This window comes from Apiospora hydei (genome assembly GCF_038363865.1).
Source record: "Apiospora hydei strain CBS 114990 chromosome Unknown utg000006l_segment0_segment0, whole genome shotgun sequence".
Classification (NCBI taxonomy): Eukaryota; Fungi; Ascomycota; class Sordariomycetes; order Amphisphaeriales; family Apiosporaceae; genus Apiospora; species Apiospora hydei.
In genome coordinates, this window is record NW_027117365.1 from 1661793 (window position 1) to 1685865 (window position 24073).

The 24073-nt window shown below is 53.9% G+C and overlaps 8 protein-coding genes across 8 annotated transcripts; 4 read left to right on the forward strand and 4 right to left on the reverse strand.

Annotated features, from left to right (window-relative positions):
- Positions 1-2828: 2828 nt before the first annotated feature.
- On the forward strand, positions 2829-4645 carry PG997_007713 (APSES transcription factor Xbp1; the record flags this gene model as incomplete). Its single annotated transcript, XM_066812028.1, has 4 exons — positions 2829-3186; positions 3256-3513; positions 3587-4370; positions 4423-4645. 4 exons carry the CDS (start codon positions 2829-2831, stop codon positions 4643-4645), a joined length of 1623 nt encoding a protein of 540 aa, XP_066667370.1.
- A 354-nt stretch (positions 4646-4999) lies between these two features.
- On the reverse strand, positions 5000-6265 carry PG997_007714 (uncharacterized protein; the record flags this gene model as incomplete). The annotated part of the gene is made up of 1 exon (XM_066812029.1): positions 5000-6265. The coding sequence occupies one exon, from the start codon at positions 6263-6265 to the stop codon at positions 5000-5002; it is 1266 nt and encodes a 421-aa protein (XP_066667371.1).
- A 677-nt stretch (positions 6266-6942) lies between these two features.
- PG997_007715 (Histidinol-phosphate aminotransferase) lies at positions 6943-8273 on the forward strand (the record flags this gene model as incomplete). Its single annotated transcript, XM_066812030.1, has 2 exons — positions 6943-7016; positions 7070-8273. 2 exons carry the CDS (start codon positions 6943-6945, stop codon positions 8271-8273), a joined length of 1278 nt encoding a protein of 425 aa, XP_066667372.1.
- Positions 8274-8880: 607 nt separating this feature from the next.
- Positions 8881-9318, reverse strand: PG997_007716 (uncharacterized protein; the record flags this gene model as incomplete). Its single annotated transcript, XM_066812031.1, has 1 exon — positions 8881-9318. One exon carries the CDS (start codon positions 9316-9318, stop codon positions 8881-8883), a length of 438 nt encoding a protein of 145 aa, XP_066667373.1.
- A 1148-nt stretch (positions 9319-10466) lies between these two features.
- PG997_007717 (nitric oxide dioxygenase) lies at positions 10467-11873 on the forward strand (the record flags this gene model as incomplete). Its single annotated transcript, XM_066812032.1, has 1 exon — positions 10467-11873. The coding sequence occupies one exon, from the start codon at positions 10467-10469 to the stop codon at positions 11871-11873; it is 1407 nt and encodes a 468-aa protein (XP_066667374.1).
- Positions 11874-13791: 1918 nt separating this feature from the next.
- On the reverse strand, positions 13792-16127 carry PG997_007718 (GPI inositol-deacylase; the record flags this gene model as incomplete). Its single annotated transcript, XM_066812033.1, is given in 2 exon segments — positions 13792-14733; positions 14751-16127. The coding sequence occupies 2 exon segments, from the start codon at positions 16125-16127 to the stop codon at positions 13792-13794; spliced, it is 2319 nt and encodes a 772-aa protein (XP_066667375.1).
- A 49-nt stretch (positions 16128-16176) lies between these two features.
- On the reverse strand, positions 16177-17324 carry PG997_007719 (uncharacterized protein; the record flags this gene model as incomplete). Its single annotated transcript, XM_066812034.1, has 2 exons — positions 16177-16632; positions 16710-17324. The coding sequence occupies 2 exons, from the start codon at positions 17322-17324 to the stop codon at positions 16177-16179; spliced, it is 1071 nt and encodes a 356-aa protein (XP_066667376.1).
- Positions 17325-20301: 2977 nt separating this feature from the next.
- PG997_007720 (uncharacterized protein) lies at positions 20302-23726 on the forward strand (the record flags this gene model as incomplete). The annotated part of the gene is made up of 4 exons (XM_066812035.1): positions 20302-20334; positions 20391-20487; positions 20550-21390; positions 21443-23726. The coding sequence occupies 4 exons, from the start codon at positions 20302-20304 to the stop codon at positions 23724-23726; spliced, it is 3255 nt and encodes a 1084-aa protein (XP_066667377.1).
- Positions 23727-24073: the final 347 nt, after the last annotated feature.

Below are 24073 nucleotides of genomic sequence, written 5' to 3' on the forward strand. Positions count from 1 at the left end.
GGTACACGGCCACTAATGCTCCCGAAGATGAAAAGAGCAAGAAATTTCCCGAAGTCACTGTGCACAGCCGCGCCTGTAGTACCGTCGCACCGACTTTCATCAGAACAGCAGCAGATGGCAGGCAGTCTCCGGCAAGACTTGTATCAAAACCCTACGTGACTACCTCTGGCTGCGGATAGTTTCAGATGATGGTACAATCGCTCGTTGTGACACGGCATAGGATGACAGGAGGGAGTTGTCTAGGCGAGCCAGCGGGGAGAAGCCGATCGATTGTTCATCGACTGCTATCTGCCTCTTTTTCTTCTGCCGGTCTTGTTCTTTTGCTCATTTGCCTGCTCCCGAATGTCGGATCCATGGATCTAGCCAGTACCCCTTTCCCCATGGCCAGGATAGGATGGTTCGGGTACTCATCAGTCCTGCTTCACGACCAAATTTCCAAAGATGGTCCAGCCATGCGAACTGGTGGGGCCTTCGTCTCACCCAGCACGGCCATCACATCACCACGGCATTTTGCAATATATACTTACATATATGTATATACCTACACATATACCTGCCTACTTGTGTAGATACGTAGACCTTGATAGCACGAGCAATTACACGGACAATAAGCTTGAAGGTATGCTTTACTTTCCACGAGGCATGCTAGCCTCCTTTCTGTCTGTGCTTCAGTCTGTCCAAGGTGAGTTCTCCCCACCTGCCCTTTCCGTTTGTAGGCATTAGTTGCCCACGATGTGATTTGCTAGCGACGTTGGGAGGTTTTGTCCTATCGCGGGTCGGTGCAGATTCAGTGCGATTGGGACCCTGCTTGAAGACAGGTAACCACATCAGAGCTGTGACTCGAGATTGCCCTTTTCTGATCTTCTCGTCTGACGCGGTACACTTTGCCTTTTGGGAAGGGATACCCGGGAAGCAGCTTCAGATCAAAGCGACTTTCATTAATCCAGGGGCGTCATGTAAACACACACACATACAAGGAAAGGGTTTGCCACTTAGATACCAATATCAAGTGATTGAGAGCCACAGCCTTTTCGTCTTCGAGCCATTGTTCGTAGAAGGTGGGCTATTGAATAAGTATTTCTTTGTTGCCTCACGAAGAGGCGAGCGAGTGTCTTCTGGTTTTCTGCAACAGGTCACTTGATCTCCGCAACCACTGCCAGCCATAGGAAAAGCCTCTTTCGGCTGAACAGACGGGTCCTATCACCAAGGACGAGCACGGCCTCTTCCAAGACGGACAAGCTTCCGCCCTCTGTGACCAATTCGGATCGTTTTTATATGCTTGTACGCATCTCAGCTCGTGGGGAAAACATGGGTCAACGTGGTGACTACTGCAATCTCCGCATCAGCTAGAGCCACCCACCGTTGGACCGCCCTTTGGGGACACCGGCAATCTTCAGCAATCTTCAGCAATCTCGAAGGAGCCGCAGAGGACAACTCCTCCTCCGTGGGCGGGTTGGGAAGGCAAAGAGTTGCCCGGTTAAGCACAGGACTCCCTACATTGCAAGTTCCCACTTGAGAGCAGCTGCCTCTTGGGGGCGGTCAGCATCAAGACATTCCCAGTCGTCTTCCCTTTCGTTTCGTTGCTCTCAGATATGACCAGTAGAGCGATCCCTCGCGGCCAGCAGGGGAAGGGGGGAATGACATGAAGACGGTCCCCCCTGTCTATTTGGTTGGGGGCCATGAGATACACGTATGTCGAGTCAAGCAATCTTTGTCTGGGATCCCATCAGCTCATCAGTCGGTTTTCTTTGTTCTACTTCCTTCAGAAACCCGTCTAGCCTGGTAACCTCCCCGGCGCTAACTGCAGCTATCCGCCAGGCTGCTTCTGTCAAGACTGGCCCCCCATACACGCTCCCATACAAGCCGGATCCCTGTTTGGACTTTTTGGCAATACAGTATTTGCTGTGTCAAACTCATTTGTTGTCTCTGGCAACAGATCCGCTGCGTCATGCAGTCGCCTGTGATCACCCCTTTCGGGCCAGCACCTGGGCTGGTGGAATAGACTGAAACCTGCCTAACCTCGATCTTGTGTATTGGGCGCCGCTGATCCGACTTCCACCCATCTTGCTGCTGCTTCCGTCTGCCTGGGAGGGGGGCTACATCGACAGTCCCTGGTACTTCTGAGTCCGTCCATTGATGGTAACAGCAGCTTTGGAGGGCGGGGAGAGAGAAGATCGTGGTCACAAGGCGCCACGCTCCGTGAGGAGCACACACTTGCTCCGACCGGGCTTCAACAAATTTCCCTCCGCCTGTACCGAATGTCCCGTCCATGGCTGCTAGATGGTAGTATAGATGGTCCAAGGGCCGCTTTCGTCCTCGCTCCACCCTCGTCAACCTCCTTCTCGCCTGCCCTATTCTCCGCCGCTGCTTACTCAGTGGCTTTGAACTCGATATTCCCAAAAAGCGGTGGGCGTACACAAACGGGCTTCTCTGCTCTCACAGGTCGATTCCAAGACATAGTCGACAAAGAAAGCTGCGCCGAATACTATCAGCGACAAGGCTGCGCCGGTCACCGCCAAGTGTCCCACCAGGGAGCTGCATGACTGGATACAGTCAAGAAAGAAGCAATCTCGGCCCCTTGTGGCAAAGCCAGCTCGTCTTCTTTACGGAGGAGTATTTGGTGCCTGCTATTCCCCAAGCTGTTTGCCTAGTTTTTATATCGTCGTGGTTTTTATCCTCCTTGATCCTCCAGGCATATCCTGCAAGCGCTGTCTGAGGTCTGGCATATTCGTCCATCCAGTCTACTGTACACTCCCCCAGCCAGCAACCTCGACTTGCAGCATTGCCATCTCCAGTTCCAAGACATCCCCCGCTCGCATTTCACCGCCATGCTGTCCGTGGCATCTCTTCTTAACCCTGCCCCGTCGGGGCCCTCAAGGCATCGACTCCCTCCAAGCCCGGCAGCATCGTCACCCACGAACTCCTTTGCGGACGAGACTGCATTCTTCGAGCGGCCCATCATGCCCAAGCAAAAGGTAGCAAAGGACGCGGCTGTTTTTACAAATGGAAAGCCCAAAGGTACTGTCAACTTCCAACCGCACGAAAGATTGGACGAAACCTCGTTGCGCGAGGCCCGGAAGTTCCAGGTGTTTCCCCTCGGGAAGATACAGGACTACTGCCGACACATCCCATACAACAGCGGCAAAAAGGACTTCTTCGAGAAAACGGGCCGGGAGAGCTTTGAAGGTAATCACCATGAAAAACCCGATAACCGAACATTTGCAAGGCAGGATCTCTAACCACGCGATATAACAGTTTTTCAGTATGTCTTCAGACTTCCCGGTGACGACACCGAGTATGTGGTGATGTGGGACTATAATGTCGGCCTCGTCCGCATGACTCCTTTCTTCAAGTGTTGCAAGTATTCCAAAGTAAGCCAATCACCTACCTTGATCGTCGCTCGAGGACCTGTCTCTGATCCTGCCAAGACCACACCCGCCAAGATGTTGAACATGAACCCGGGTCTCAAAGAGATCACCCACAGCATCACAGGAGGTTCGATCATGGCCCAAGGTAAGCAACTACATACTTGTACCATACTTACACACAGCCTCCATCGTATAAAGTCTAACACCACGACTTCAAGGATATTGGATGCCCTTCAACTGTGCCAAAGCCGTCTGTGCAACTTTCTGCTATCGTATTGCCGGAGCCTTGATTCCTATTTTCGGACCGGGTTTCCCGTCTATGTGCATCCCTCCTGATGCGCCAGAGCATGGTCGTATGATCATTGATCCAACCACCATCCTCCACTCAACGCGCGAGGCAGATCGCTTCCGACGACTCTATTCGAACATGGTCACGTCCGCAAGTGGCAGCGGCGTGAGCCCAAGCCGAGATCACCGCCGGCCCATCCGGCTCGGCGGCTACGACGACGCCAGACCGGAATACCCACGCCTGCGGGTGCGGAGACCGTTCTTCAGCAGCGAAAACCCGTACGGCATCGACACAGACGGCGAGGTCTCACCGGCTACCGACCGCAGCCTCCATGGCCGTTTCTTGTACTCTCCCATTCAAGTTCTCACGCCGTTACGACCCCCGACGAGTAGCTGGACGCCCGTCAACAACCCCCATCTCCACCATCATCATCGCTACGACACAGTGCCGCCTCCTCCTCCTCCTCCACCACCACCTCACAACCATTGGCTGAGTGCAGTACCACGCCTGGCCAGCCCGCAACCTTACCATCACGTAGCTCATCCTCCTATGCATACCCCGAGCCCGGCCATCTACCATCACCATCATCATCATAGTCACGTGCCCCACATGCCCCCTTCGCAACCCCTTCTATCAAACGGCAACAACTGTCGCAACGAGAGTCGCCGCGTAAACGATCGGCAGAACACTTGGAGCATGGCCACAGCGAGGTTGTTCGTGTCGAAAGTGGCGAGAGACGGGAAATGACCTCCCTACAGTCGCCAGCTGCCTTCACGCCGTCCTCGAAAGAAGAGAAGAAACCCGCTACTACTACCACAGAGGCAGCAGCCCTTGGACCGGAAAAGAAGGCCGCGCTACTCCTCATGAACCTGAGCGTTCGGGAAACCACATCCAGAAACAATGCCAGACCAGGGGTGTCGCTTCGGCATCGACTTCACCTACCGACGTGGCGTTCCCACGAAAGAGGCAGAGGGCCAGCTCCATGTAATGTGACAAATCGAGTGGTGAAGCTTATCATCCAATGTGGTGGATAAAATCGGGTACGGTCTGCAAAAGAGCAGCGCTTGTGTGAGAAAACATCGGCATTGGGTTGGATATGTGAGGCGTTTTCTTGGGAGGTTTTGTGTCAATATCGGGTTGCATTTCCATCATCATCATCGTGGTAGGGGTCCAAAAAAAGCATCTCGTCAAAACGGGTATTTAACTTGTAATATCATTACTGTCATCAACATCAATCATCATCAACACCAAGCCATATTGCAGATCATGAGTTCATAATTTATTTGTTTCTTCTTCTGGTTCTTTTTCCTTCTTCTTTGACTCGGGTGCAGTCGTAGTTCCATCAATGACCTGCCCGCTTAGCTTTCTCTTCCTTGTACTTTTGTAGCCAGCCCGCGGCCTTTGCCTTGGGCAGCACAAACAGCCGTACCACTTCGTCAACCACCTCGACGTTATTCGAAGACAGGACCTTGAGAAGCGAGACCTTCTTGCCGACTTTGATGATGCCGCCTGACACAGTGTCCATGTAGCATTCCACGTTCGCCAGCGTGTATTCTCCCTTCTGGTCCCACGGCAGCGGGAACACGTAGCCGAGGTGGTCCGCGAGGGTCTCGGTCTCGTTGAAGGCCTTGATGAAGTCGGTCTCGTAGTCGGCCGGGTACAGCAGAAGGGCCGGGAAGCTGACGGCGCTGCGCGGGTCGTCCGGGTCCGGCACCAGCTGGATCTTGGCGTCCTCCATCTCGGGCGGCTTCTCCGTCGTGCGGGTCGTGATATTGCGCGCCTGCAGCGCCGCCTTGAGCAGGACCTCGCGCCGTTTCTCGCGCGCGACGCGCTCGTCCTCCTTGCGTTGCTTCGCCGTGACCAGCTCGTTGCGCTTGATGATGTCTCGCGCCACGGCCTGTAGCGCCGTGTTCTTCTCGTCCAGCGCCAGCCCGCGCGCGCACGCGTCGTCGGCCTCGGCGATGCGGTCCACGGCTAGCAGTGCCCGCGCCGACCGGTAGAAGGCCTTGACATTGCGCGGGTTCAGGCGCAGCGCGCCTGCGCAGTCGAGCCAGCAGCTGCGGTAGTTCTTCAGTTCCAGGTGGCAGGCGGCGCGGTTGACATAGGAGGCCTCGAGGACCTTACGTTGCTCCTGGATCTCCTCCTCCCCTATTTCCTCGTCGGGGGTATCACATGTCGTTGGTACAGCTGGCGGGGTCTCCCCTTTTGCGACGGCGGCGCGCTTCCGCTCCTCGGCCGCGAGGACCAATATTCCCTTGGTGTAGAACTCCTTGGCGTCCCACCAGCCCTTGACCTTGAAGCACTCATTGCCCTTGTTCTTGAAGTCCGTGGCGACGTCCAGAGGCGACCCCTCGTAGGCCATCGCCTTCAGTGCCTCGGTCTCGTCGTTCTCCTCCAGATCCGTCATGAAGAAGGGCGACTGTTTGAGCTCTTCGTACACTTCATCGACTGTCTTCCTGTGTGTCATGGCGCGACCGGGCGAGAGCTCCGGCCCTACCACGGCGGGTTTGCCACCACCACCATCGTTTTTGGCGCCATCCTGCTGCTGTGAGTCGGATGCGACTTGCAGCTTGGCAGCCAACTGATCGGTGATCTCCTCAATGTGCATCGTCCTCCCGTTTTGTGTGTCTTATTTTCTGTGCCGCAGAATTCTTGATACTGCCCAGAAATGTGTTGTCTCGGCGAATTCAAGTCCTTCCCACCATGGACTGACAGGAAACAAGAAACATGAGGGTTGACGTATTTAGTCGATCTGAGATTCACTTTCTCTCCAATCGTACAAGATGCAGGTGGGTAGGGTTAAAAATAAAATTTCCACCAGGTACTACTGCGCTACTTACTCACTGTTCTCAAAAGATAACACCGCCCCCTGTGTATAATTTCTAGCAGAGAAAACTATACGCCAGTATGTTCCGGGAAGTCGAATTAATCAGGATTGATTTTTCGAATGAGAAATAAGAGTCACTACGGCTGAGGGACAAGACTTGGTCAGCCAAGACAGAAAGTACCTGAGCCCCAATGCCGGCGTCGGACACCACGCAAAGCGGGCCCCGTGTTTTTGACTGTACACTGGGCTGTCCGTCTCCAGTCTCGATTCGCCATCAGTTGCAGTTTACGAGTGACTCCCACCAGACTGTACTTGTAGGGGCCAGCACCGGAACACACTCGTGAGTCAGGGAATCTGTGAAAGCAACCATACACCTGGTTTCCAAAGCACTCATAAGCCGTGGGAATCTACTATATTCACATTGAGGACGGTCACAACCGCAACCCAGCCGTAGCGTCATGTCGCCTTTCAACCTGCAAACCTGCGCCAGGGCCAACATTTTGGCGCTTGAACCATACCGATGCGCCAGAGAGTACGTCGAACCCGACGCCTGCGTGTGGCAGTGGCAGCTGACTTCTGGCTTAGTGACTACAAAGATGATGGCACAAACGTTTTGCTGGACGCAAACGAGAACGCTTATGGCCCCTCATTGCCTAAAGCGGCAGCCGAAAAGGCATCTTCCTCCTCCATCGGCAGCAAGGGGCCGGAAATCGACCTCTTGGGATTGCACAGATACCCGGACCCTCACCAGCATGACTTGAAACAACTGTTGTGCAATCTGCGCAACACCCACCACCACACCCCCAAGACCATCACCCCGGAAAACCTTTTCGTTGGTGTGGGCAGCGATGAAGCCATCGACGGTCTGCTCCGCTGCTTCTGCGTTCCGGCACGGGATCGCATCCTGGTCTGCCCGCCGACCTACGGCATGTACTCGGTATCGGCCCAGGTCAACGATGTGGGCCTTGTGAAGGTGCCACTGCTCCCCGCGCCGGCGTTCGGCATCGATATCGACGCGGTAACCTTCGCGCTCTCCAACGAGAAGGACATCAAGCTGGTCTATTTCTGCTCACCAGGTAACCCGACGGGCTCCCTGCTGGCCAAGGAAGATGTCAGACGGATCCTCGAGCACCCAACCTGGAACGGCGTGGTTGTGCTCGACGAAGCTTACATCGACTTCTCGCCCGATGGCGCTTCCATGGCCGAGTGGGTCGCCGAGTGGCCTAATCTGGTAGTTCTGCAGACCCTATCTAAAGCCTTTGGCCTGGCAGGCATCCGACTGGGAGCGGCCTTTGCCTCGGCGCCGATCGCGCGGCTGCTCAACAGCCTCAAGGCGCCCTACAACATCTCAAGCCCAACCAGCGCACTGGCGTCGTACGCCGTCTCGGCCGAGGGCGTAGCAACGATGCGGGGTAACTTGGAAAAGCTTGTGGCGCAACGCAACCGGCTGATCCAGGAGCTTCCCAAGATCACGGGCGTCGGCCGGCTGCGGGGAGGCACAGAGAGCAACTTCCTGCTGTACGAGATACTCAATGCGAAGGGTGAAGCAGACAACGTCACGGCGCTGGCAGTGTACGAAACGCTAGCGGAGAACAAGGGCGTCGTGGTGCGGTTCCGGGGTAAGGAGCATGGTTGTCTCGGGTGCCTCCGGATCACAGTGGGCACCGAAGACGAAGTCACGAGGTTCCTTGCTGCAATCGAGAAGACCCTGATCGAGATCCACGCCAAGCAGGACGGAGCCCCAGCCGATGAGGCTAAGGAGGCTGAAGCCAGTGGCGTTGTCGCATAAAAGCCATATAGAAAACATTCACATGCTGTAGAGTCCAATAGAGAGGAAAGAGATATAGATGTCGCAAGTTGTGCCCAACATGGCTAGCCGTTGCCGTTCTGTTCTCGGTGGTTTTTTTCTTCTTTTTTTTCCTTCTCGTCTTTTCTTTTTTTATTTTGGATTCACGACATTAGGCGAGATGGGCAGTTCTAGGATCTGGAATCCGTTCGTCGTATTCCAGCATCAAGATCAACGATTAGGTGGGCGCCCGGCAATCCGGGTGCTGGGTGGTGCCAAGTGAAGGTGCGGTAGCACGCGGCATGCGCCATGACCCGGCCCATCTACAGATCATTCCCGCAAGATCACAGCCGACGGGGGGCCATCTGGCCACCTGTCGATTAGCGACAGCAGCAAATGCATGTTTTGTGGCTTACTTAAGAGCCGTTGGCGTTGTAGCAGAGGAGGGACGAGAAGGTCTGTGGGATCCGATTCGACAGAGCTGCCTGCTTCCAGAAACCTTATGCATCGGCCCGCGGCTACCCCAGAGTCCCAGACTGGCTGGGCCGACATGGAGCTCGATATTCCGGAGAAAGATTCGCTATTTTCCTTCTTCTTTTTCTTCCATGTGCTACAGAACGGGGCCTGGAGCAGACCTGGCCGCCTGGGAGCCTGGGAGCCTGGGGCCCTGGGGGGTTCGTTGGGTGGCGGGTGGATCGGCCGATTGGGAAGTAGCCGCCGCCCGTAGCTGCCGCTGTAGCTGCCGCTGTAGCTGGGCATGGTACAAGACTCCAAGGCAGAACAAAGACCCCGACTCGCCTGCCTGGTGGGCCCTGCTGATTGCTCGTCCGATAATGGCGCCATTTCCAGCCAGAAGTCGTTCGATGTCTTGTCCAGGACTCCAGGTTGTGTCAATACCATGCGAGCCTTCGAGCTTGGGCGGATGGGCTGCAGCTTCCGAAACTCTTTTTCCCAACTCGGCTACCGGAGCAGTCAGCGAGGAGTCAGCCATTCCCAGGTCCTCCCAGTTGTTCTCGTCGGGGATCAGCGGCGGTGGCCGCACTATCATCGCAATATGGCGGGGGAGCAGCCAAGAAGGCCATTAGTAGCCGGGACGGTGACTTGAATATGGGTATGGGGCAACAACGAGCCTTACCGGGTTGGCTCAGTACATGTATGTATGTATTCCGGATGGAAGATCGTCAATCTATCAATGGATATCAATCATTGATGTACTTACTTACTTACTTACTTCAATGACCTCCAGACCAGCCCACCAACGTCCAACGTGCACGCCCAACCAGGTAACATGAATCCTATTTCTCCGGCGGCGCCAATAACGCCCCAACAATTGCGTGGGCCGGTGCCGCCCACAGTGCTCGCCCTATATACCACATTGGATATTGCACCCGAAGCCACCTGCACATGCTGCACATGCTGCATTACACCTGCACACCGTACGGACGGACTACCGCTCAATGTTTCCTGACAGTACGGCGGCGGAGCACCACGGTCCAGTCAAGCCAGTACGGGCTAGCAGTAGCAGTAGCAGTACCACCCTTCCTTCCTATCCTGGTGGGGGCACAGGGCCTATGCAACTTCTGTTTCATGGATGACTTGGATGGGCGTTCGGGATCACGCGACTGCAGCAGGATTTTCTGCGCTGCCGTGGCCTATGTCATATTCCGTGCTCTGTCTCGTGTGCGTTTTCTGCTACAGACTGCCTGACCGATCACTTCTGGGCGCTGGCTTTCTCCCCCCAAAGGAAACTGAAGTAACCGATACATCATTTTTTGTGGTTCGGTGGGACCTTCCACGACTTCTAGATCACGAAGTGCCAACCTGCCCCGGGTGTATCATGCTTTCCAGGCTTACTCGAGCCCCAATCCTCGTCCTCGTCCGGCCCTGTGACAATCACAAAGTCTGAACAAGTGTAAATGACGGCCCAAGTCTAGTCTCCGTCGTGTTTTCTTGCTCTCCTCCAACAACAACAACACTTCCATCGCCACCATCGACAACAACAACAACAACGAACGCTATCAGCTCTTCTTGTCTCGTGTCCCATTGACCATCTCCCCTCTTCTTGTGTGTCCGTCTCTGCTAACCTCGTCGTTCGTCACAAGACTTGCGCACGAGAACCAGAGAGATAGAAAGAAATAAAGAGAGCTACGGAGGCGAGAAAGAGACATAACCCGAGAGAAGAGAAACCCAACCCCCATGGCGCTATCATACCAGCAAGCCAAGCTCGTCAAGGGCACTGTGCCCATCTTGAAGGAGCACGGAGAACACATCGCCACCGTCTTTTACAAGACGATGCTCAAGGACCACCCAGAGCTCAATGACTACTTCAACAGCGTGCACATGAGGTCGGGCATGCAGCCCCGGGCCCTGACGTCGCTCATCTTGTCCTTTGCCGCTAACGTTAGTCACCTGAGCGAGCTGGGTACAAAGCTAGAGCGCGTGGCCAACAAGCACGTCAGTCTGGGCATCCAGCCCGACCAGTATGAGATTGTCGGCAAGTACCTGATACGCGCACTCGCCGCCGTGCTGGGGGCGGCCATGACGGAGGAAGTCCGGGTGGCGTGGACCAAGGCATATTGGATAATGGCTAACATGCTGATGAGCCGCGAGGTGCAGCTTTACAAGAGCTTTGGCACGTGGACCGGGTGGCGGAAATTCTACATCAGCGGCAAGATCCCCGAAACCCCCGACAACGACATGATTTCTTTCCGGCTCAAGCCCCTGGACGGTTCCCCATTGCCCGATTTCCTGCCGGGCCAGTACGTGTCCATCCAACTCCGCGTGCCCGGCTCGGGATACCTCCAATCTCGACAGTACTCGCTGAGCGACGCCCCCAGGTCAGACTCCTTCCGCATTACGGTGAAGCGACTGTTGGCGCGCGACGATGCCTGTGCGTATTGCGACGCAGAATCCCCCGCCGGATCGCTCAATTCCGGAATCAGCGGCCATAGCCGTGCCTCCACCTTTTCCACCGCCGTTGCCAGCACAGCGAAGGGACACTACTTTGGCAGCGGCCAAGACCACTGTTCCAGGCCACAAGGAATCGTATCGAACCTGATGCTGGACCAGATGCAGGTGGGCGATGTCCTCGAGCTTACTCACCCTGTTGGCGAGTTCCACCTCAACACAGATCCGGAGCATGGCTCCATGCCGCTCGTCCTGATATCGGCGGGCAACGGCGTGACGCCACTGCTGTCCATGTTGAACACAATCAGCGAGAAGCATCTCGAGAGGCCCGTCTCATGGATCCAGGGGTCCCAGAATGCCATCCCATTCGAAGAACACGTCAAGAAATTGGCAAAGTCCAATCCTAGGCTCAAGACCACCTTCTTCAATACAGGGTTCGGCATGCAGGATCTAGCCGAGTCTTCAGATAGCAACGGGTTTGGCTACTACCTCGAATGGCTTAAGCCCGAGGACATGTACTTTGACAATAAGTCGACCGAGTACTACATTTGTGGACCCAGGCGGTTCATGCTGGACATGGCTAGCTACCTTAGCACGAACGGTGTGATGCCAAGTCAGGTACGGCACGAGTTGCATGCCACGGGTTTCTTTGAGCTGGATCCGCCAATGGAGGCGAATCGTCGCAAGGAGACATGAGATGGAAGACGGAGCTGATATTGAGTCGGAAAGGGGCCGTAACCTTGGTCCGGAGGCGCTCAAAGGGAGCCCGAGGGTATGATACTATGATTAATTTGGCACGGGTTTTCATTCGTGTTAGGGCGTCTGGTGTTCATTTATTAGACGAAACGGCAAGGGTGGGGAAAGCATACGACAAGATAAAACGAAGAAAGGAACCAAAATGATAGAAAGAGGGGGAACACAAGCAATATGTATAGATAGGTTGAGCACTCATCTCTATATGTTCAGATTAATTGATCGTGCTAGCTTCGGTTGCCTTCAACATAGCCTTGTCAGTGTTAGGTTTGTGACACACACACACATGCACGTGGGGAGAGGCAGAGGCAGAGGCAGAGGCAGAGAGAAGGAGAGAGCAGACGTACTTGGGGGCTTTACTTTATCCTCTTAAGCGTTTTCGTTTGAGGCCACCGCTCTCATTCGGACTGGACAACCAGGGGTTTCTGCTGACGTGGAAAGGCTCCCGCCGATCGTCCATAGCCGGTTCTCCCTCCCCAAACAACGCCGGCGGGGGAAAAGCCGGCCCTGGATGCGCGGTAATAGCCATATCGGTGCCAGGGGCGTCGCTCACGACTGTGTCGCCTTGAGCACATGGCCCACTCTGGAACGCCTGGGGATGGTCGACGCGTGAACATATGCTGGCCGTTCCCGGCGCTGTCATCATCTTTAGTGATTGAGACTGAGATTAGGGTTGTAGATGGTATTCTCAGCAGTACCTTTCTGCGCTACTGGTTATATCCAAATGCCTGTAAAGCTCGACATCCTAAGCGTTTGGTTAAATTCATATGAATAATACGATATAAAACAAGCATGACGAACTGGGGGGAATCCTTGCTCATTCAGGCCCGTATTGAAAACATGTACCCATTGGGCAGACGGACTCATTAATAAGTCACCACAAAAGCATATGTCGAGGAGTTTTGAAAAAGGCAATATGACAAGCACAATATACATCTATTGACTGCTGAGGTGATAAGCTTGGTAGAACGGCCCCCTCGGAAAATGGGCTTCCCGGAGGCCACAAGAAAAAGGTATGAGCCCGACAATCAGGAGGAGGTTCTCACGGAGGCCCAAAATGTAGTGCGAGGCTTAAATCTTAAGGACTGGTCCCGGTTGAATGTGACTGATCCAAGGCTGTCAATCGAGTAAGCCAGGGCTGACCTGGCCCTACATTGCTGTATAGGCTGCCAGGCCGTCTGCTCGACACTACATGATACAGGGGCGAAGGATATGCTATAATCTGTTTGTTGTTACGGCTGATGACTGACACGGGGCCAACCCGGCCGGCGCAGTGCGACGTCAAATGAACCTCCTCCGGATGTCATCACATGGCTCTCTACCAGGAAACTACCAGCTTGTTCACCATAATGCCGTGCGTGTGTATTGCTCTTCTCCACCAACTAATGGCGGCAGGTCAAAGCATCCCTGATGCTGCCTGTTTCAGCTATTCGAGTGCTTATGTAAAAAGGGCCCCCCTCCTCCCGCCCCCATTACACTCAAGTCGTAGGTACCGTCTCAACGTAATGACAGATGGAGTCTCCGGACGCGCTCGACGGTTATGATTAAGAGGGCAATCCTGAAACCCAACCCCATAATGTCACGAAATCCAAATAGATCACCGCCCATGACCGAACACCGAGCCCCCATGCAAATGCTATATAACGAAGAAAGCAGAGAAGGTATCATCCATGGGAGTATGCAAAAGGGTCAAGAGAATCATAGTCGTGTCGTGTCGGGTCCAGTCGCGCAGACAGGCTGCGACGACCTTCCCGTACATGGGAGTTAGGAGAGTGCACGTGTGAAACATCCCTTGATGCGGTTTGGACCCTCGTCTAGAAAGAAGATACGGTAATCGAAAAACAAAAACAAATAATAGACATTACGGCGTCTTGCCCTCCTTCTGTAATTCCGCAGCGTCACTGTCCAGCACGGAACTTAGCCCGGCCAAGGCCCAAGTATCTGATGTCGAGTGGACGGCGACGAGCCAGGCAGCCACGAGGTTGACCAAGTAATGCAACATGTACGCATGAGAAACGCCATATACAGCTGCGTAGATCGCAATGCTGAAGAGCAACACGCTTGCGAGGTGTCGAAAGCGACTTGTCACCCGCGGCACCATCTTGCCGGTCGTCAAAGTCTCGACTAACAGAATGAAAGGGAGAATCGAAAGCACATTATGATGCGACGAGAAGGGCGTAAACCACTGGACAGCCAGATTGCGGATCCATACCACAAGCGTGGGCAAATTGATCGGCAACACCCACAACATGAGCTGGAAAATGGAGTGGACGTAGTTGTAGAAGTTGGAGTTGGCTGGTGACGGGACTTCGCGTGCAAAGTGAAGCGCCCGAACGCAGGTGGTCAGCTGGACGAGGCATGCCACCACGAAAGCAAATTGATACGGGATGAATGTCGAGACGAGAAAGAGAAGGATGCCGGTAATGACTAGGCGTCTTCGTGGCGAGGATGGTGAGAACATCGGTGAGACGGTGCGTCTTTTGTCATCGTGACGAACCCATGCCGGCCGCGTTGTCATATACCTATAGATGATAGTGCAGACGGAAATAAGCAGCACAGCCATGTAATGGAGACAGGTGCAGACCCCAACACAGACGAGACCAATCATGGGTATCATGAACCAGAAGACTGGGTCCGAGGTCCCGATGAGAAGGTCGTTCTGGGAGAAATCGATTGCTGCCGTGCCGTTTTCCATGGCCAAAACCTGCCAGGTTTGGTCGAGTCCACCGGCCCGGTTGCCATGGCGAGAAGCGTTAAGGATATGAACAGAAGGGGCAACGACTGTCGTAGACACATATCTAAGCTGTCCAGAAAGGGGACGAAGACTCCAGTGCTATCGTAAACCCGGAATTGCTTCCGAATGACCATGGCCACCACAAGCAAGGGGAAGGCCGCAAAGACCGTCCGGTAGCGCATCACCAGCTTTCCCAAGCTGCCCAACGGGTCCACCGTCAATGATATGGTCATACTTGATCCGCAGTCAGGATCAGTCCAGAATTGGAAGCTTATCCCGTCACTGGACCGTCTAGGTCTCATGGGCGGTGGAACATAGGGCGCCAGGCCGTGCAAGCTGACCTTGACGTCCTGAGCATTCACAAAGAATCTCGATTCGTAAGGCTCGCTCATGAATTGTCGAACCATTGGCGCAAAAAGCTCTTGATTTCCGTCACATCGCTTTTTATCGATTCGAAGGTCATAAGCGAAGAGACTGCTTCGAATCGAGGGGATCCGCATTTCCGTAACCATTGGTTGTTGAGACGGCACCTCTACATGTACTCCGGAGGTGAGGAGTTGACGGAAGCTGATATTGTTTGTCGTCAAAGACGACTTGGGATCACTGAATTCAGCCACAACCCAGCCCGGCGAACCAGGCAGGCCTCTATCCACAACAGCAACAAATTCGTGATCTGCAACGTCTTCTACGTCGTATTGAAGATACGAATAGGGGGAGATCGAATGTTCGCCGTCTCGGTAGAAGGGAAACTTCGTATTTCCCGTAGATGCAGGGAGTAATACCGTGTCAGGTGCGGAGTTCTTGCAAGCCATTTTAGTCGAACCATGATCTTCGCCCGATAGATCCAAGTACGAGGAGAAAACCATGCTATTCTGGCCAGATTGCGTAGGTATCATGCTGCAGAATAATACCTCCAGTCTTCTATTTTCTCCTGGGCTGACAAGGCTGGCATCAGTAAGTAGGGTGAAACGCAGTCGCTCGGAATCTCCAAGAGGAGGCACCGGCATAAGATATGCAGTAGCCTTTCCGGAGTTGCCAAACTGGCGGAGCGTCAGACGCTGGCCTTCCCTGAGGATTTTGCTTGAGTCGTCCCCGTAGGTCAGAAGAATATCTGGCTCAGCCTGCGGGAGTGTCTTCTCGGCAATGTTCTCCATGCCGCTTAAGAACCATCTTTTGAAAACCCGCATTCTTTCAGCACGTGGTTTTGTCTGAGATGCTCGAGTGTTATCGACAATCTCGTATAAAGCCTTCGTGATGACCTTGCGAAACTGATCACACCACAATATCGCTGCGTGATCCATACTTGACCATACACTCGGGATCGAAGATGTGAAAACAGTGAAGCCGTGAGTATCCGGCACAATGGATTCCACGCTTGCGTAATCAGCAGGCACGACCGTGTCTAAACCACCCCGGTGATTGATACCAGAGTGACATGCCACAACGGGTTGTTGTTTGCCCATTTTTGTGCGTATGCGTGCCTCCAATAGCTGTTGATGTCTTCGTAGATATTTACAAGTTGAGAGTCAAAGCTGACGGGCGAACGCGCATGGGGGCCGACATGGTCACGATCGTGTTAATCGATTTTGACTGATAATTCGGCATGATCAGCATAGTGCGAGCTACTATACCGCCCATGGAGTGGCCAAGGATGATGACCGATGTCGGATCAGGTGAGTTAGGGTCCCTGCGACCCGATGTGCGAGGGTCCAAGTATAGAGATAGGATGTAGCGAATGACCTCGTTGAGATACTCGGCCTGGTCCAACATTGTCTGGCCATGGAAAGCCGAGAAGTCTTCGTTGAAATCTACGGTGAAGAAATCTAGATTTCTCACGCCTGAACCTGCGAGTGCCGGATCGTGCTGCAGCACATCGTGAAAATACCTAGCAGCTTCAGCCGCAATGGGTCGAACTTGTTTGTAGCTTCCTGCATTTCCAGGGACAAAAAGTACGGGTATGCCAGAAACCTGTGCGCAAAGATCAGCTTACCGGCAACCAGCACGAGCCGGTATCTTGGCCCGGCGTGTTTCGTGGTTTTACTCACCATGGGACTCTCATATACACCACCCTCCCGATATAGATACAAGGAGTATTTGCTTGCGAACCGGGTGTGTTCCGTGTCAAACTCGCTGAGGTGTATATAGCGGGGGTTCATATATGACATGCGGCACCCCTTGGGATCGAGCTGTCGTGTAACGGAGGAGTTCAAGATCGAGGCCAGCATAGCGACGCCGGCCAAGGTTGTCAGAAAAACCAACCAAGTCGTTGCCCATGGATTCCGCGACCAAGCACGGCGGCCTAGTTGCTTCTTGTCTGTCATCTTGCTCGTCTCGTGCTCATCTTGGACCAAATCTTTCTGCGACGACACCGTCGCGGGAAAGGACGGATTCGTTGCGGTGTCCCTTGCTGCCACCGATCCATTCCGGGAATGCGCCGGCTTCCAGTTCACATTGCTGCTCGGTCGCCGTATTCGAGCAGCCGATGCTCTGGAGCTTGGGTGTGCCTCCTTGGACTTGGGTTCTGACTGCGCGGCCTTCCGTGGGCTGTTGACCAAGCCAATTGGCTTGTCGACCTCCTCCTTTCCATGCGACCGTTGGATTGTTGTCTCAATCAGAGCATCGGCGCTGCTCACGGACGAGGCTGACGAGCGCCTCTGCATTTGAAGTAGACAACTGGGACCCGGCCGAATCCTCGGGTCGCGGGAGGCCGCAGCAGCTTGGTGTCTTGGGGGCGCGAACGAAAGGAACGGACCGAAGCTGCCCTCGTCTGCTGTGGAATGCGATGTTTGTTCGGTGGGGAGGGAGGTGACGAATAGTCGGCCGGGGGTGTTTGTAAGCCGTGTATGGCGGACAAGAAAAAGGCGTTGAACGAATGTTTTGCAACGTGAGACAATTTTGGCCTTGGGAAAGGTCGGAATGTTGTAATTAGGGATTAGGGAGTTGGACGAGACACGAGTCTGCGTAACCCACGAGGCCAAAGTCAGATGCAATGGTTTGTTTTAGAAATGCGCCGATCTTAAAGGGATGGACCGAGAGAGAGCGAGCGAAGAGAGCGACGGGACCTAGACCAGGTTGAGTCGAGTCGAGTGCTCCAGTGCAACGAGTGTCCAGTAGCTCCACTACCCGGAGTAGTGGCAGGCCTAAAGTTTGGCAACGATTGGGGGTTTGCGGGGGCGTGGGCGTGCTATGTAGGAAACAAGAAGCGAGAGGCAGGCAAAAGACGAGCATATAACCACATGAGATAATGGGGCGAGAGGCGGTACGACTACTCAGGCAGCGCCGACGACCAAGGTCATTATCGGATGGGATGTCTGGAAGGCTGGTGGAGGCGCCGGATGGACTGATGCAGCTTGGGATAGGTACGGATAGCACTTAACTTATGAATGCAAACACCCACGCATTGGCCTTGGGGCAACACGGCAACACACGCACCTCTATTAGTATCAATCTACTCCGCGGGTCACCGACCACCCTGCACACTGCGACTGCTGCACTGCAGGACGGCTGGGCGGGGAGAGAGCTTTTTTAGCGCACAGGGTGCTGCTAAGTCTCTAAGTACACCACCATGAAAGATCATGATCTACCCACTCTTGGGCCGGCCCCTTCGGTTTTGGATGTCATGCCATGAACTGCCAGACATTGATGGAAAGAATCTGGTGCTGCCGCCATTGCCCTCCAAATCACCATCCTGTGTAGGTACCTAAAGTAGTGTTCTCGCCTGGACCATGTCGCGGGCGCACTCTGGTTAGTGACATCGGGTGTTCATAATGTCTCCCTCTGTTTCCCAAGGCAGATACGGTCGATATCTTCTGCATGCGCTCTACCTCGTGATAGTGCATGCGTGTTTCAGAAAGATATTATTTAGCTCGGTGTCGATCTCTGGATATCTTGTTTCCCAGAGAGAGCGACCCCCAAACTTCCAAGAAAACATTAAACTTATTATGCACTTACCTCTGCCTAGTGGGGCCAAACCCTGCTGGCTGGGCACAGAGGGTTGAAGGGTTGAAGGGTGTGGGGGATTGTTTCCCTCTCCCATGAATCCCATCCAGGCAGATCTCGTAAAAAATATGAAGCTTGCTTATCGCAACTATCTTGGCGCTTCTTGAAAGAGTCGTGTACATGCAGCAAATGACGTTGGGCTGCTGTCTTTGCAGCTTCCCGAAGGTTGCATCGCTCCCAGCCTTCGATGATCAATCAACTCTCAGAAGAGACAAGAGACTTCTGACCCGACCTGCCGACCCCCTTTACTGTTTAGAACTACTACTACATGCCCTACACATGCATAATACATGTAGTCAATAATGTGGCCCTGGGTGGGGGAGAGAAGCACTCTGCAGCGCGGCGGCTGGTATGCCTACAGTACGGAGTATATATAGTGCTGAAGTATTAAGTGAACACTTACACAACCTGAACGGTGGCTTCGGATCAACCACGCTTACCAGCATATACATTTAGTGTGCTCCTTAATTACGGTATGCATGGACTGTGCCTACTACATGTCATTCGAATCTTATACGAGCGTTGGCAGCATACCGAGCTGTATAGCTCTGGGTGCTAGCTCTCTAGCTACTAGCCCGGAGTCTTGCAAGTTGCGTGTGTTCACCATACCTGCTTATTTACAGGTACACACGTATGTCCTCGCACACGACAGCAACATGTCTTGAGTAAACGAACTGTAGCCAAGGTGGAGAGGTACGATGACTCGTGCAGCAAGAATTCCGAGCCTGTCTGAGCAAGCTACCCGCTTGGATTGCGTACCATCCTTCATGTTAGCTGGGCACTTCACCTGCTATGCATGCAGCTCCTCAATGCCACTACGCGAGGCAGGCGTGCTAATCAGATGGGCATCTCGCACTCGTGCAGTGCCCCGAGAGGTTGCCCGGGGAATGTCAGTAAACGCTTCTCGTTGGTCGGAATTCCCTTGACCCCCTGGACCGTCATTCAAAGTTGCAACCAAGCCATGATAAGTCACATCAAGTTGATGGGTTACACCGACGGGCAGTCGAGGCGCCTCTGGGTGATTGTGATGGCCAACATCCATGGATCAGGGCTGCTTCATTTGCCAACTTGTCCAAGAATACTTGCTCCTGTGCCATGATAGAGCATTTGACAAATACGACCTGGCGATTCTCCCGCATACGTATTCTTAGTCGAAGGTATACAAGGGAACGAGAGAAGCCAATAGTTATGAAAGCGAATGCTTCTACCGGCTGGACAACAAGCTTGTGCCTTGAATTAATTCAAGTACACAGGTACGTGTGAAAGCCTGCAATGTGGCTGGAGCCAAACCGCAGTGGCCCGGGGGCGGCAGTGGCTCTCCGTGGCGTGTGCAGGTGACGCGTTTCACTTAAACTAACCTTACCTGGGTGCCAGGACGCGCCGAGGCTGAAGTGAAGCTGGATATCATACAAGGTACATACATATTCCAGGTTGCCACACAGAGGTGACAAGGCTGAAATAAAGCGAGGGAAAGAGAAAGCCTCATGCTCTTCAATATTGGACAGTCACCATTTTGCCGAAGCCTCGAATTAAAAGTGGCTTGATTTTGTACCTAAATGGCCTCTAGCTTTTGCTCTCTTCCCAACATCGCAACTTCGGCAACATTCGGAAATTGACATCATTGGCCAGAACGACTCCATGGCGACCATCAAACCCATCGAGGCCAGAACAGTGCGTGACCACCCCGAGCCTTGTGATCTTGAATATATACTCATTCGTGATTGCAGATACATCAAATCCAGTCTGGGCAGGTCATAGTCGATCTTTGCTCTGTGGTCAAGGAATTGGTCGAGAACAGCGTCGACGCCGGGGCTACTACCATCGGTGAGTCCTCTCTCTGCGCGTGAGCCGGCCCATGGACCATGCATTGACTTGAGATACTGCAGAGGTTCGTTTTAAGAACCAGGGGCTCGATGCCATCGAAGTGCAAGACAATGGCTCTGGCATATCCAAGGAAAACTACGGGACCTTGGCGTTGAAGCACTACACATCCAAGCTATTGACGTACGAAGACCTCACAACGCTGGAGACGTTTGGCTTCAGAGGAGAAGCCCTATCGTCCCTATGCGCCTTGTCCCAGTTCTCGGTGACTACGTGCTCGGCAGCCGACGCCCCCAAAGGCTCCAAGTTGGAGTTTGAGACGTCGGGAAAGCTCAAGAATACCTCCGTGGTTGCTGCACAGAAGGGCACCACAGTCACTGTCCAGTCACTGTTCAACAACCTGCCTGTACGGCGTCGCGAGCTGGAGCGAAACATCAAGAGAGAATGGAACCGGGTCATCGGCGTCCTGAATCAGTATGCTTGCATCCTTAAGGGCGTCAAATTTACCGTCTCGCAACAGCCGAACAAGGGCAAGAAAATCGTCTTGTTCTCGACGAAAGGCAATACCACCACGCGAGACAACATTGTCAATGTCTTTGGTGCTAAAACGTTGACCGTCCTCATTCCGCTCGACCTGAAGTTGGAGATGCAGCCGACTTATACAGTGAAGCAACAACGGACTAGTACACAAGAACATCAAAATACCCAAGAAATCAAAATTCTTGGGCACGTGTCCCGGCCTGCTCACGGGGAAGGACGCCAGACACCAGACCGACAGATGTTCTTCGTGAACGGACGGCCTTGTGGACTACCGCAATTCGCCAAGGTGTTCAACGAGGTGTACAAGTCATACAACTCGTCACAATCCCCCTTCATCTTTGCCGATATCCAGTTAGATACCCACATGTATGATGTAAACGTCAGCCCAGACAAGAGGACCATTATGTTACATGATCAGTCCCGAATGCTCGACAATCTTAGAGAGTCACTTGTCGAGCTTTTCGAAGCACAAGATTACTCGGTTCCTGTGTCGCAACTTGCTGGCACCCAAAAACTCCGTTCAAGAAACTTACAATCAGCCGTCAAGACACTACCGGCCCAGAGCAAAAAAAACAGAGGCCCCGGAAATACGCAACGATGCGCAAGATGAGGAGGATGGCTCAGTTTCTAGAGACTCTGCCGAACCTGGTGACCCTAGCGGGCAAGGGACTCATGGCGTCCCCGACTCAGTGCATACTTCCTCGAACAAGCAAACAAGATCGCCAGCTGTAGTTCCTGGTGAGGGCCGTGGCATGGGTCTTCTCAGTCGTTGGGTTAGGAGAAGTTCGCCTGATCGTAGAGATACAGCCTCTGCTGCCACTTCTCCTGAACTCCAAGTCAAGGTTGGCCCCTCGAGATCAAAGGAGAAGTTTTTCCCTAGGCCTGATGAGTCTGAATCGAGAACTGTTGTAGCCGAGACAACGAACGACGGCCCCTCCTCGTCTATTGAGATGGAAAGTGATAGTGCAGATCGTGCTGTCAATTCCACCGACTACCAGAAGTCTTCTGGCAATGCGAAAGAAGGGCTAGAAGTAGATGATCATATCCAATCATCTGAACCGCCTATTTCTAGTATACCAACGCCTTCCCGCCTCCCCCAATCCCGGCCAATACCATACAGCCCTTCAAGATTTCACCGCGGGTCGCCGGAGGTAGCGACCATCACAATCGGCAACGAGACAGTGACCAGCATTATAGGTTCGCCGGCCAAGAGGCCTCGACTAGACCAGCAGAAAACGCAAGAATCGAAACCGAAGCGCGCCACTAAAGGAAAGGACAACCCGCTTCCGTCATTTCAGGGGCGTTTGACACAAATGTTCTCGGCTGCAAGTGCAGCGAAACCGCGGGATGCCACCAGACTTGATGCATCGTTGAGTCAAGACGACAGTTCAGAGAGTGAGGAGCAATCGCGATCGCCTAGCAGAGCTTCTAGTGAAGGCTTGTTCGTTGAAGACCAGGATAGCAATGACTCTACGGACGACGCTGTGACACAGCAAGCTTCACCGGAGCCGAAGGAAGAGGAAGAGGAAGAAATAAACATGAGTGATATCGGAGCAGACCCCTCAGCCACTTATGATCATAGTGATGGCGGCGACCCTGACGAGGTACCGGCTTCACCAAGTCCATCAGATGGAAGCAATTATGAAGACGAGGACGACAAGAAGGCGAGAGAGGACGACAAAGTCCAGAGCATGATTGATGCTGCAGAAGTTGCAGCTCAAGCAAACTCGGAAGAGACCGAGAAGCGTCAGCAAAATTTCGTTAAAGGGGCCACCAAACGGAAAGGTGCAACATATCCCCTACTTCAGACAATGCGTCTGGCTGAAGGGCAACTGCAGGCCGGGCTCCGAAGTTTAGCACAGACGTCAGTAGACTCGAGTTCCGGTGACGATACTTCATTACCCACGGATAACTTGCACGCCACTGATGCGGAAGAGAAGTTATCTTTGGCTATATCCAAGTTGGATTTTGGCAAAATGAAGGTCGTGGGCCAATTCAACCTGGGTTTCATCCTGGCTGTGCGCCCTGGCATGGCGGACCCGGGACAAGGCGACCCGGAAGCCGCACCCGCGGCCACGGACGACGAGCTGTTCATCATCGACCAGCACGCGACCGACGAGAAGTACAACTTCGAGCGGCTCCAAGCGAGCACCGTCGTCCAATCCCAGCGGCTCGTGCAGCCCAAGACGCTCGAGCTGACGGCCATCGAGGAGGAAGTGATCAAGGAGAACCTCGCGGCCCTCGAGGCCAACGGCTTCCTCGTGAGCGTCGATGAGAGCGGCTACCATCCCGTCGGCTCGCGCTGCCAGCTGCTGAGCCTGCCGCTGAGCCGCGAGACGACCTTCGACCTCGCCGACCTCGAGGAGCTCGTCTCCCTCCTGACGGACCACCCGGCCGCCTCGGAGAACACGGTGCCTCGCCCCTCCAAGGTCCGCAAGATGTTCGCCATGCGCGCCTGCCGCAGCAGCGTCATGATCGGCAAGTCCCTCCCCCACCGCCAGATGGAGAAGCTCGTCCGCCACATGGGCGAGCTTGACAAGCCCTGGAACTGCCCCCACGGCCGGCCCACCATGCGCCACCTCTGCACGCTCGGCGCCGCTTGGATGCACTCGTCTGGATGGAAAGAAGGTGATGGATTCGACGGGACAAAAGCCGAGCCTACAGATTGGGCGGCCTATGTCAAGAGTAGCCGTGCAGAATGAGCTGAGAGTGGCGAACGGGCTCACCGTAATCCAGAAAAGGGACTGGCTAGCCTGGAAACTTATCATCTACTGAAACAGGCACGCCAACACAGAAACCATGCTATGCTCTGGCATCTGCGGTTTATTACACGCAGCAAATGGTTTAGTGAGATGGGACACGAGGGCCATTAAGGAGGAACGAGAACGAAGTCACTGGTCATCTTGTATAAGGAACATGCTCACTAGCTTCACTTTTTGTTGGTGATACATAATTCTGACTGTACAGGCAACATACTTAGGCCCAAGGATTATCACCTGGAAAATAGGATCTTGTCTGCTTGCATTGGGTAGCCCACCATTTCCATGAA